Raw genomic sequence first — 12491 nt, forward strand, 5'->3', positions numbered from 1 at the left:
ACGTATAACCTGTAAACACATAACACGTAAAAGTCACGTCGGTGATTTATTTGGAAGAATAGAAAACATACATGTGTATACAGTATATACTACACCTTGCAAAAGTATTCAACCCCCTTGGAATTGATCAGATTTGTCTGAATAACAGATGATAAATACACATTTTCTTTCTGTCAGTATCTTCACTGCAAATACATTACAAATAAATGCTGCTTGCAAAAGTATTCGCCCCCTCCCCCAAGCTCCAGATGAAAGATATGGTCTCAATGAGGACACAATTGACTTACAACTGGCCTTTGAAATGTTAAAACAGCTCAATATTTTGAACAAAAACCAAAATATTATATACATCAAGGTTAGTTTCTTTCTCTTTTTTGTTTCCCCAAAAGGCACCACGTCCAAGGAACAACCCATTTAATATTGAACTGACCTTAGGATGTGCTCAATGCTAACTATTGACACTGATACTGATTATTAGTATGTTATAAGCAGGGATTAAATAAGTGAATTAATAAGAAAGATATCTTATATTATATAAACCAGAATGTCACACACTGATGTTATAAATATTGGTTTTGAAAATAGATAATAATATGAGATGTAAATAAATCATTATTCTGATTTGTAAGTCTTGCTCATGCATTTGTAGCTAAGCTTTCTATACAAAAAGGTCTAATTAAGTAAAATATATATATATGTATATATAGTATATATAAGATTGAAACAAATATTACCTTCTTTCATATAACTTCAAACCGAAACTGCACAATTGCTGTATTTGTTAAAGACTGTAATATTTCAAGTCTTTTTTTTGTTGTTGTTGTTGTTGTTTTTACATCATTTTACATCTCTGATATCCTTTCATGTCTGTTATTTCAGCTGCTTTGAGTGATTTTTTTGAAAACCTAAGAATGAATTTGTATGAGATTAGTAAGCAGTATAACCATAACCATCTGGATATGGTTTATAATTTATGCATGAAAGGGTTAAGTGTCATTTATTGTTCAGGAGATCACTGAGCAAACCATCTGAACCATGCAAATGGCATGCACAAAGAGGATTTGGAGATTCTACATATTTAAAAAAAAAACAAAAAAAACATAATATTCAAACGTAAACGCATGTAGCAGTTCGGGAGCTGAACAGCGGTGTGAACATGTTTGCTGATGATTGTTCGGAAAATGTCGAATTTTATATTATCCACTTTTTTTTTTCAGTCATCCTTGCGTATAATGTGTGAGTCAGTGTTGTAAAATACTGTTATGCCCCCTCCTGGTGATGATTTATTAAATCTCCAGCTCAAATTCCCTTCATACAGCTTTCCTCCTCTGATTACTTTTATGGAAAAATCACATACACTTGATGTGATTGTAATTTTTTGAATAATATTTGATTATATGTGAGAAACACACATTTCACCAGGTTACGCTCTGAAACAAACTGCGCATGTAAATTAAAAAAAAAAACACATGATATCATGTGAATAATGCTGGATTTGATCATGAAAATAAAACCATGTGCCCTACATGTTAAAAAAAATAAATAAAAATTAACGTGAGAATAAATAATAAATGTAGAATAAATCGCATGTAGGGAAAAAACAAACAAAAAAAACATATATATATATATATATATATATATATATATATATATATATATATATAACTTGTTGGTTTAAAGGTATAAAAAGTGTAATAATATTAACAGTTGTGCCGACTGATATGTGTGTGTGTGTGTATGTGTGTCTAACCCAGTCTAGTGAATTTAAAACCACTTTTATGACTCAATATTTGAACACTGAGAGATCTGAATCTGGGTTTCTAGATAAATTTGCGCCTCATGCATTTTGATATTCCTTTAAACATCTGCATAACTGTAATAATATAATTTCTGTAAACTCTCAGCATTTTCATTTCTTCTCACAGTTTGGTTTTTCCTGACTGCCTTTGCTTCCTTACTGCAAATAAGAGGTCTTAAACATGGGCAAAATGCTTACTATTTCTTATTATGAGATGATTACTATGTAAATCAAATATAATATTGCTCGACCTGTTTTTAGATGATAAAAAAAAAGGTCAAATCTAGAGCCATTAAGGTTCAAGGTTGACAAAGTAGAGCCATTTTTGGACGCTAAGGAACCTTACCTATACAAAGAACCAGGTTTCTAAAAGTGTGCTGTTTCTTGTAACCAGAATTGATATTTTAGTGAGAAATGTGTTATAGTTAATATATCACAATGCTGAACGTCTAACACATGAATTGCTCATTTCTATATTGCAACATCGGACACATACATAGATTTCTTTTTTGTATTTTGTATATATTGTGATTTTCTAGTTTAATTCATTTCAGGCAGCATTTTCATGCAGAGGAGTGTAAACAAAGTAAGAATTTCATTGTGTACGCAAATATGACAATAAAGATATGACGATATGTAGATATGACAATAAAGTTCTTGAATCTTGAATCTTATTGTAAATTGTAGAACTGAGGTATTCATTATTTGGTATATTATACACTATTTACATAAAAATGGGTAATTATTAAATGATTAGTAAAATGACAGTAAAATCAAAGTTACAACACAAGACTTAATGAATAAAGAGATTAAAAAACCTAGAAATGATGGTTCCTGATTGTATGTGATCTATGAATGCAGTTTTATTTTAGAGTGTAAACACTAAAGTAAACTGTAGTTACAGTATGTCTGGTAAAATATGCAAAGAATATTAAATAGTAAATAGTAAGATAGTAATTATTGGGACAGTAATATTCTAAAAACACTGAAAATGCATGACAGGTTTTTGTTAATAATAGAAATATTAATACACACCATACATTAATACATACATATTTCATATATAGCAATATGAAATGATTTCTATTTCATATGAGTATATCTCAAGCCATTGAAATATTAGTAATGCTTTACATTAAGGCTCAGGTACACTTCCTGAAATACAGAGATGAAGGTAGGAACTATATAAATAATGTAAGAACACTAAATAATGCATTAATACACTGATAATGTTGCCATATAACTGCTGTTATTCACTAATAAGGCCTATTTACACAATTAATGATGAATATGTGACCCCATATACTGAAGTGTTAACCACCAGTGTGTCTAGTTGAACCCTGAACATCTCATCGTTGCATTTTGTACAAAAACGTAAAGATATCAGCTAATTAGAGTGATGATATTTACTTACGCACGCATGTAGCTGGACATCTCGGCTTGTTTGAGTTCCTAGTTCACAAACAGTTGGCAGCGTGTCAGTAATGCATTAATACACCAACACTGACACCAAGTGGCTGATGTAAACAAAAATCCTTAAATGTGTCTCAACTTATGTATGAAAATATATGAAACAGTATAACATAACACCAAAAGATGTACTGGTATTGTACTGGGATTTTATAATAAGATAATAAGATAAGATACATTTTTATTTATTTAAAAGTAAATTGTTCGGAAATTTAGCTAGTGTTAGCTGCCTTGGTTTAAGCCTTGGTTTTTATCACTTCGATCACTCACGTTTTGTTTGCTAGTTATAATATCAGTACAGCAAGCTAGCTTGGATATCAAAATGAGCAACATACCCAGAAAAACTGCAAAGAATTCCCAGCTGAGGGTCTGTTATTACTGTTTACAGCAGAACAGGACTTGGGTTTGTTACAGAACTCTCAAGAGCTTCAGGTCCATGTTGGAAAGTGTGTGCGCGTTCATGAGGCTCGACTGTCATGCCCAAAACTGTCAATCACCTCATCAGCCACGCCCTTTTATTTAACATCAAATAACTCCTATAAAACGCATTTATCATAAGGAAGAATTGGAAGAGATTACAAGGTCAACTATACATGTAAAAATGATTTTTTTTAAAAATCGTACTGCACCTAGCCAGTAGAGGGCCTCAGAGACATTTTAGCTTCACACTTACTGTATGTAAACAGTTTACACTCAAGTCCCAGTCACTGAACAGTCAATAAATTCATTAGAATACTATAGACTTGTAGTTAAAACTCTAATGAAATCCAAAAATGTATACACCTGTGGATGAGAAATGGCTAATAATCGCACTATCCTGTTCGCCCAGATGAGTCTGGTTCCTCTCAAGGTTTCTTCCTGATGTCGTCTCAGGAGGTTTTTCCTTGCCACAGTCACCTCTGGCTTGCTCATTATGGATAAATGTAAACCTACATCCAGATTTCTGTAAAGCTTCTTTGTGACAATGTCCATTGTTATAGAAATAAAATTGAATTCGAATGTAGCGACGCCCACAAAACTCTATAAAAGGTCAAGTGCATGGAGGGCTGGAAAAATGAAATGAGTACTAAAGGGTGAAAGAGAAGGCACAAAGGCAGAAGTGGAAGGTATTTTCATTTCAATGCCAATAAAAATAAAATATTTAGTAGCACAACATAGCATAGCACCTGACAAGTCCAAATCTAGAGACGAATTACAGAAGAGGTGAGTTACGTAAGGTGACAAGAAAATGTGTGACATGAAAACAGAGGAGAAAAAATAGAGAGGACCTGGGCCCTGGAAGTGTCACTGAGTGTCACTGTTCCTCTGGGTATGTGTGTGTGTGTGTGTGTGTGTGTGTGACCAAGCTTTGTGCTTCTTTTATTCTCCTGTTCTTTATTTCACCTGTTGAGGTGGCGCCACTTCCACAGCTCCTTCAGGTTCAGGTTCAAGTTCAAGTTCAAGGCAAGTGTGTTGTGTTGCGTTGTGTTGTGTTGTATTTGTATCAACTTGACCAGCTCCATCTTTCTCTGGCTCACAGCTCCTAGGCTCCCGGTAATAACACACTATAGAGACATCCTAAAGGGCACGTTTTTCCTTGCGTTCAGGAGCAACACTACCGAAAACACTAAACCAATCAGAATTCATTTCAGACTTTGTCCAGTGAAGTTGTTCCTACTTACATGCCTTGTCATTGGTCAGGGAAAGTGAACTGCAGTCGAGCGCAAAAGATTGTAGGATCCGGGGAGTGAAGATAGATGAGAATGGACAGCAAAATAAATCTGCACAAGAGATGAAATCATTTTTTGTTTTATTTTTGTTTATTTTTATTATCGACTTTTGGCAGGAAAGTATATATGTATGTATGTATGTATGTATGTATGTAACCTTTATTTAACCAGGATAAAAACTCATTGAGAGAAAAACTCCTCCCAGAATTAGTGAAAATAAATATATAAATGAACTGAACAGAAATAAAAAATTACATAATCACATACAATCAAATAGTAATGCGGTACTCATAAATGACATCTCTTGGTTGTGTGTCAAAAAGAGTTCCAAACTACAAACGTATATAAATAGGAACATGACATTATAACACTTAATTAGCATTGACGCGTTGATTAACGTTGCCAAATAACTGCTGTATACGCTAGTTATACAGTGCCTATACAGTATATACACTCTCACAATACACTGATGTGTTACCAACAAAGTTTGCTTTGCGTTCCTTTTTACAAATAACACAAAGCAAACAGGAAGTACACAACATAATCCATTACCTACATTCATCCAAACACTCCAATCAATTTATTTTAATTAGGTTTATTGTTTTTTGAGCAAAAACTAAAATATTGAAATCGAGACAGTAAAAGTCATTTAAGGAAGCTGGAAATTTCGGCTGCTCATTAAAAGAATCTTTTTATAATAAAATTACATAATGGTGTAATATGTATAATGGTGTATTGCTTGGTTTTGTAAGATATGGGAATCCTTTTCCCAGTCCATTTGTGATGACTTTCAAAAAATAATTTACAACCACTACTGATAGAAAAAACACAAAAAGAATGTTGCAAATAGTTTTTAGATTATATTACAGGTAGTAGGTTACTGTAAAACCCCATACATATATACACACTCTCTAGTTTCTACCATGACAAGCTGGTTTTTAGTCATTTTGTAATTATCACTTTCATTAAAATTATTTGTAAGGTGTTTTACGTCATTCGTTTTTGGCGCATTTATTCTCTTTTTGTTAGTTTTTGACCATTTTTGGTTATTTTGGTGGCATCCCTAATAAATATAGTTAACTGATCTATATACTTGTCTATTAAAAGATTTTATTTTACATTAATGAACTCAAAACTCATGATTTTCTCCCTCTACCTTGACAGAAAGCAAGAATGCAGCATCTTTCAAGCAAGAAAATTGAGACGAGAAGAAAGATTACTAATGTGAAGCGAGGGAAAAGGCGGCAGGGCTTCCAGATGGTCATGTAATATCGGAGAGTAATATCAAAACACCAATGCTGTCAACTGTCAATCATTCCATATTCACATGTGCCATTTTAATTGTAGAAAACAAGAATACTCTTTTATCCCATTGTACACGTAGATTGATGCTCGTTATTTGGGATCTTAGTGAATCAAGGCCTGGATGTTGTAATAAAGTTGATTAAATTTTGACAAAATGTTCACTGAAATTCCCCCATTTAAAGGTTAAATCTTCAAAAGGTCAGTGGTCTATATTTTGACTGCCGCGTCGTTTGCTCCTCCTCCAGCAGACAACACAGATGCTGATAGTCATAATAACTGCAGCTAAAACCACAGCAATAATGATCATGTGTGTGTTCCATCGATCATTGGTGTGGTCTTTGTTCTCGGAGAGTGATGTGGTGTTAGCTGCAGGTACGGTTGTGCTACTATTAGGTAGAGGAGTGGGAGGAATTTTCGTTTTATCCGTAGAAGTAACTGGTTCACTGGAAGTAGCAGATCTAGTAGATGTTTGAAAGTGGGCATCTTCAAGGTTTATAATACTGTTGTTCTTCAACCAGGAGGGACTAAAGCACTTGAGGGATTTGCTATTATTTACTTTATCTTGGTACTTCAACAGCCAGTCTCGAAGTGGTACAATGTTATGGTCGCACCTCCAGGGATTTTCAGATAGTACTACTTTGGTAGCATTGGTTAGTGAGTGTAAAAGCTCCTCTGATAAACAGAGTAGAGAATTATTTTGAAGCTCCAGCTGCTTTAAGTAAGAGAGACCACTGAGAAGCTTCCCAGGAAGTTGCTGAATCTGGTTGTATCTCAGCGATATGTTAACCAAATTAGGAAGACCCCTGAACACTCCTTCATCGAGGTTCTGCAGGTGGTTGGTCTGTAAAGAAATTTCTTTCAGCTCAGTCAATCCATTGAATGCACCAGGAGAGATGTACGATATCTGGTTCCTGCTAAGCACTAGAAGTTTTATATGAGTTAAATTGCTGAACACGTTTTCATCAAGACGAGTTAACTTATTGTCATACAGCCACAGCTCCTCGAGCCTTGGCATAGGGCCGAAGATGTTGGGAGACAGTGTCTGCAGCTGGTTATTGTAAAGTGAGAGATGCTGTAGATTGGGCATGTTCAAGAAGATACCTTTAGGAAGGGAAGATAGCCAATTGTTAGAGAGGTAGAGCTTTTGCAGCTTCTGTTGATGTGTGAAAAGTTCTGCAGGTAAGTGTGCGATGACGTTGTTCTGCAGATGCAAGGACTCAAGGTTCACCAGGTCCTCAAAGACATTGCTTGGGATCACCTCCAGCTTGTTCTGTTTAAGGGACAAGGTCTTGAGCTTGTGAAGTCCAAAGAAGGTTCCTGGGTGCAGTTTCCTGATGTTGTTTTCCTCCAACACAAGGTTCTCCAGGTGAGTCAGACCCTGAAACGCCTCCTCTGGAATAGACGTCAGCGTGTTTTTCCTCAGGTCTAATAATTTCAGGGCTTTAAGAGGAGCAAGCAGGGATGAAGGGAGTGTATTTAGTTTGTTGTCTCTCAGAATCAGCTTCTCGAGTGACTGCAATTTCTGAAACAGGTCCTCTGGTAGAGAAGATAGCTCAGTTATTGAAAGCGTTAAGCTGATTAGATGGTGAGTCTTGTCAAAGGTGTGAGGTTGCACCTCCCTTACCCTTGAATCTATTACTGTCAACACTCTAAGAGTCTCAGAGAATGCTTCAAAATTAGCTGGTTTCAGTGAGGTGATGTTAGTATGGGCAATTCCTAGAGAGATTGTTTTTAAGGGAATGGGGGAAGGAAAATCTTTAATTTCATATCCACTGCATGAAATCTGCGTGTCGTTGCACCGGCATTGCCGTGGACATCCCCAGACAACTGCATTTACAGCACAAATGCAGAGAATTATATACTGTCCTAGATCCATCGAGTCCTGAAAGGGAAAGAGGAACAGTTTTTAGTGATTTGTTCCCATATATATGATATATATTTACACTAAAAGTTGCATGCACATTATGTGTTTTTGTTCATTTTTCTTTGTTTTTCACCATATGCCAGGAAAGGCACTACTGGCTGTCTGTGTTGTTGCAAATATATATTGAATTTTTTGCACACATAAGGAGGTATTTGGACTATAAACCATAAACTCTAATATAAAGTAAACTGTTTAGTCTTAAAAATATATATTGTATATACCCCATTATTTAACCTACTATATTCTTGGTATTTTCATGACCAGTACAAAGGCCATACTCATAGTTGAGTTAAGTGAACCTAGTGAGAATTAATTTTAATACCGAAATTGTGTGCGTATTTTTTTTTTTTCAGATCTCAGAAGTAGCTATAGGCTTAAGCGCTACGATTGCGCAAGAGTCACACACACAGGGTTGAGTTTTCCCAAAAACAGAGGCGTGTCTCATTACGCACAGTTCTTTAATTGGATTTGGAAACTCATTCTTTTTTCGCAAAATATCGAATTGAGCAAGGAGCAGTATTAAGTCCAGTGCTACCATTTGACAATTTGATATAACCAGAATATGTCATTATGGCTGAAATTTATGATTTGGGGTTTAAATATATATTAAATCCATATTCTGAATCCAAACGTCTTTAGGAATTTGCAGATTACATCTCAAACCTGGTTGTTTCTGTAGACAAAGCATTAAGAATAGCATCTGTGTCCATTCATGACTCAGTAGGGATTCCATACATTTGCTTAACATGTGATCATTTCTGCTGCACTAAATATCCCAGAAGAGCTCAAGCGCTTTTATCAATTGGCCTTACTTACAGGCCAATCAATCAGTCCACTACTATTTTTAAGGATTCTGTAACTGAGAACAGAATTTTAGAGAACAGAATACATTGAATTTTTATGCAGGAAGGGACCTAACAAGAGATTAATAAGTGTCGTAACAGCTTTCCTTACTGTCTGTTTTACTCACATAAATTCGTTTTGCCTGTTCTATATATTCAGGTGGATATTTTACAATATAATTACATACTAGATAGATAGATAGATAGATATTAAGTATAGAATCTAAAGTAAATATAACCATATACAGTACTGTACAAAAGTCTTAGGCACATGCAAAGAAATGCTGTAGAGCAAAGATGCCTTCAGAAATAACGAAATTCAATGTTTCTACATTTTAAAAAATATTATAAAGAGCAGTAAACAGTAATAAATGAAACAAAGTCAATATTTGGTGTGACGATCCTTCGATTTAAAAAAAAAATAGCAGTTTTATAAGGAAATGAGCTGTAAGTGTTACTGAGCGTCTTGCAGAAGCAGCCACAGTTCTTCTGAAGACTTCGACTGTCACACTTGCTTCCTATTTTTGCAGCAAAAACCAGCAGCCTTCATTAAAGTGTCTCTTCTGTAATATGCTGCTTTCTTTACTGAAATACAAACATTTAATTTTGTGCTGGAAGACTAATGTTTGGAATCTAAAATGCTTTTGTGCTGAATCAATAATGTAGAAGTCATAAAATAAAAATCTATAACAAAGTTTGTACTAAAAAAAAGGGTGCCTAAGACTTTTGCACAGTACCGTATATATATATATATATATATATATATATATATATATATATATATATATATATATATATATATATATATACATATATATATATATATATATATATATATATATATATATATATATATATATATACACACATTAATTACACTTATTTAGCATGCATCTTCCCTGAGGTTACATTCACTCTGAGGACTTGTGTGTGTGTGTGTGTGTGTGTGTGGAACAAGCAGCAAAGTAAGTATGATCATCGGTGCATCCACAATAAGTTGTACAGTGCAATAATATGAGTAGTATCAGTGCGGTAAACAGAAAGCAGCCAGAAAGTGTAAAAATGCAACACAATATGGAGAAAATTACGATTACTAACATACTAACTGTTCTGTGCACATAGCAGTTCAAATGTGAAAAAGAACAGACTGCAATAAGAAATGAGGAAATTTATGATCTCAGGGTGCTATATATTTTTGGAAGAAAGTACAGAATGTTCAGAGGTCTACTTCCCTCTTTGGTGTATCAGCCTAGGTGGTCTGGGGCGTGGGGTTGTAAAAGTGCTGTAGTATGCAGTTTTATGGCCATGAGAACATACACCAAGAATCATGGGGATACATGATGGGAAGAAGATGGGGAGGAAGATAGGAGGTGGCATTATGTTAAAAATACGATAAGGAGTGCTGATTGATTTCTGTGTCTTTTACGAAATGAATAATTCATGAATGGAACTATACAGTATATACTCCAGTTTTCTTTCTCAACCCTTGTAGTACTCTGAGATAAGGTATGGTTGATCAATTGCCCGGGCTTGTGATCAATTGCTAATTGAATAAAATATTTACTTTAGCAATTTCTCATTTTATAGGTGAATTTCCACCACAATTCAACCAGTTTTATTTTCTAATCCACAGCTTTCTTCTGCTAATCTACTAACTAACTAACTAGCACGGTAAATGTTTGGGGTTGTTATTAGAAGTCTGATCATCCGGCATGGTAAGTAGAGCAAACAGGAAACTAAACTAAAGATATCTTGATTGCAATCAAGAAGCTGGACAGATTACTTCCATTTTGTTGTAACAGAGCCAACTGTGTTCACATCACACATCTTTATTCTGCCTTTAGTTTTTAAAAAGGATTTCAGTTGTGGATATAAACGCATTCATTTTTAGAGAAACAGTGATGAAAAAATGCTAATTATAATAACTGTAATCTAATACAACAGACCTGGATTTTTTTTTTTCTTGCGTAAACATTTCAATTTTAGTAGAAAATTAATTCTATTAATTCTTTGTTACCTATTAATATCAAACATTTTGTAAAATAGTGACATATTCAGCTTATTTTATATTTTAAATCAGTATCACGTCACATTTGAATTTTATGTGGTTAAATATAATTTAATGCTTCTAAATTTTCTTCATTTACACTATACAGAGCCTTACCTTTTTCAGCAGTCTTCTTTTCTTCTGTTTAACCCCTTCTCTATTCTTATCTTTTCCTGAAACAGTTGAAATGTGTTCTCCAGATTCCAGTTAGCATCCATACACTCCCTCAGTCATTCCCACATCTGTGTATCATCAGTGCCAGGCTCTTTAAAAACCTCTCGCAGACCCACCCACATTATTATGAAATGACTCACGGGGGAAAATCCTGGTTTGAGTCTCTCCCTCTCACAGGGATTTGAAGACGTAGGATGGTTACGGTTTTTACAGTTATGCAGGCTAAAATAAGACGTTTGTAATTATGCAGATGTGGTACGTAATCACTTCTGAGAAATTTAAGTGGTAAAGCCGGACTCCAGTTTCCTCTTTGCTTTTGAAAATAGACCTCAGGGCCGAGGCTGAGGAAACCAAGAGATGTGAGAGATGTTCGAGAAGTTCATTATCGTCTTATCACACAAACATGAAGGGTTGTTTAAAACTTTCGGAGCAGATAAATGGCAAACTTTCACTGGCTGGATGTCATTCCGGAAAAATGCTAAAATTAAACATAATCTAAATTTAAATTCTTCTGTAAAACCTCATTAAATTATAATAGAATGGCGTACAGTTTCATAGTAACCACTGTGCTGATGAATTCTGGACTCTGATTTGTCAAAAGGTGTTGATTAGTTTTCTATAGCAGCAGCTCTGACAGTAGCGCAGATGTAAATAACAAGATTATATTAATTTGCACTCTCTCATACATTGTTTCTATAGTAACGGTTCATTCACACGGGCTTTCATGCTTTAAACTGCACATAAATGGATTAAAATACATGTGTGCAATCATCGTTATGGCAAATTTTAAAGAAATTGTAAGAAAATGTTTATTTAGCATTTATGGAAGGAGTCTCCAGTGTCAGCGCTTTGTAAAAAAAGTCAGGGGTAAAGCTGTAACTTTAAGGTTTCCAACATGGGAGAGTCATCAGGACAGAGGAGTTTACACTTTGTGGTTTCTCGGGATCATGACAAGGTGTGTGTGTGTGTTTTTTTGTGTGTGTGTGTTATTAACTTTAAGTGTGAGAAAAAGAGTGAAGCTGGTGATTGAATGACTGTTTCTTGCTTTAATAAGGTAAAGGATAACACGAACTAACTAACTAACTAACTAACTAACTAGTATAAATGATGATAAGAATGACATGACTTCCATTAATAAATAAAGAATTGTTATTGTTGGCAAACTGCTGTGGTATAAGAGGAATAAAACACTTGTAGACTTTGCTGCAGTAGGAAAATAATT

At 34.5% G+C, this 12491-nt stretch overlaps 1 protein-coding gene across 1 annotated transcript; it reads right to left on the minus strand.

Moving 5' to 3' along the window:
- Positions 1-4502: 4502 nt before the first annotated feature.
- Positions 4503-11365, minus strand: LOC113545802 (leucine-rich repeat-containing protein 15-like). Its single transcript, XM_026945416.3, has 2 exons — positions 11213-11365; positions 4503-8164 (listed from the first exon to the last, which is right to left on the minus strand). Exon 2 carries the CDS (start codon positions 8156-8158, stop codon positions 6482-6484), a length of 1677 nt encoding a protein of 558 aa, XP_026801217.3. The 5' UTR covers positions 8159-8164; positions 11213-11365; the 3' UTR covers positions 4503-6481.
- Between the last annotated feature and the right edge of the window lie 1126 nt (positions 11366-12491).

Source organism: Pangasianodon hypophthalmus, chromosome 2 (assembly GCF_027358585.1).
Source record: "Pangasianodon hypophthalmus isolate fPanHyp1 chromosome 2, fPanHyp1.pri, whole genome shotgun sequence".
Lineage (NCBI taxonomy): Eukaryota > Metazoa > Chordata > Actinopteri > Siluriformes > Pangasiidae > Pangasianodon > Pangasianodon hypophthalmus.

Coding starts and splice junctions, on each gene's coding strand:
- LOC113545802 (XM_026945416.3), bottom strand. CDS start 8,158: ATGGATCTAGGACAGTATATAATTCTCTGCATTTGTGCTGTAAATGCA.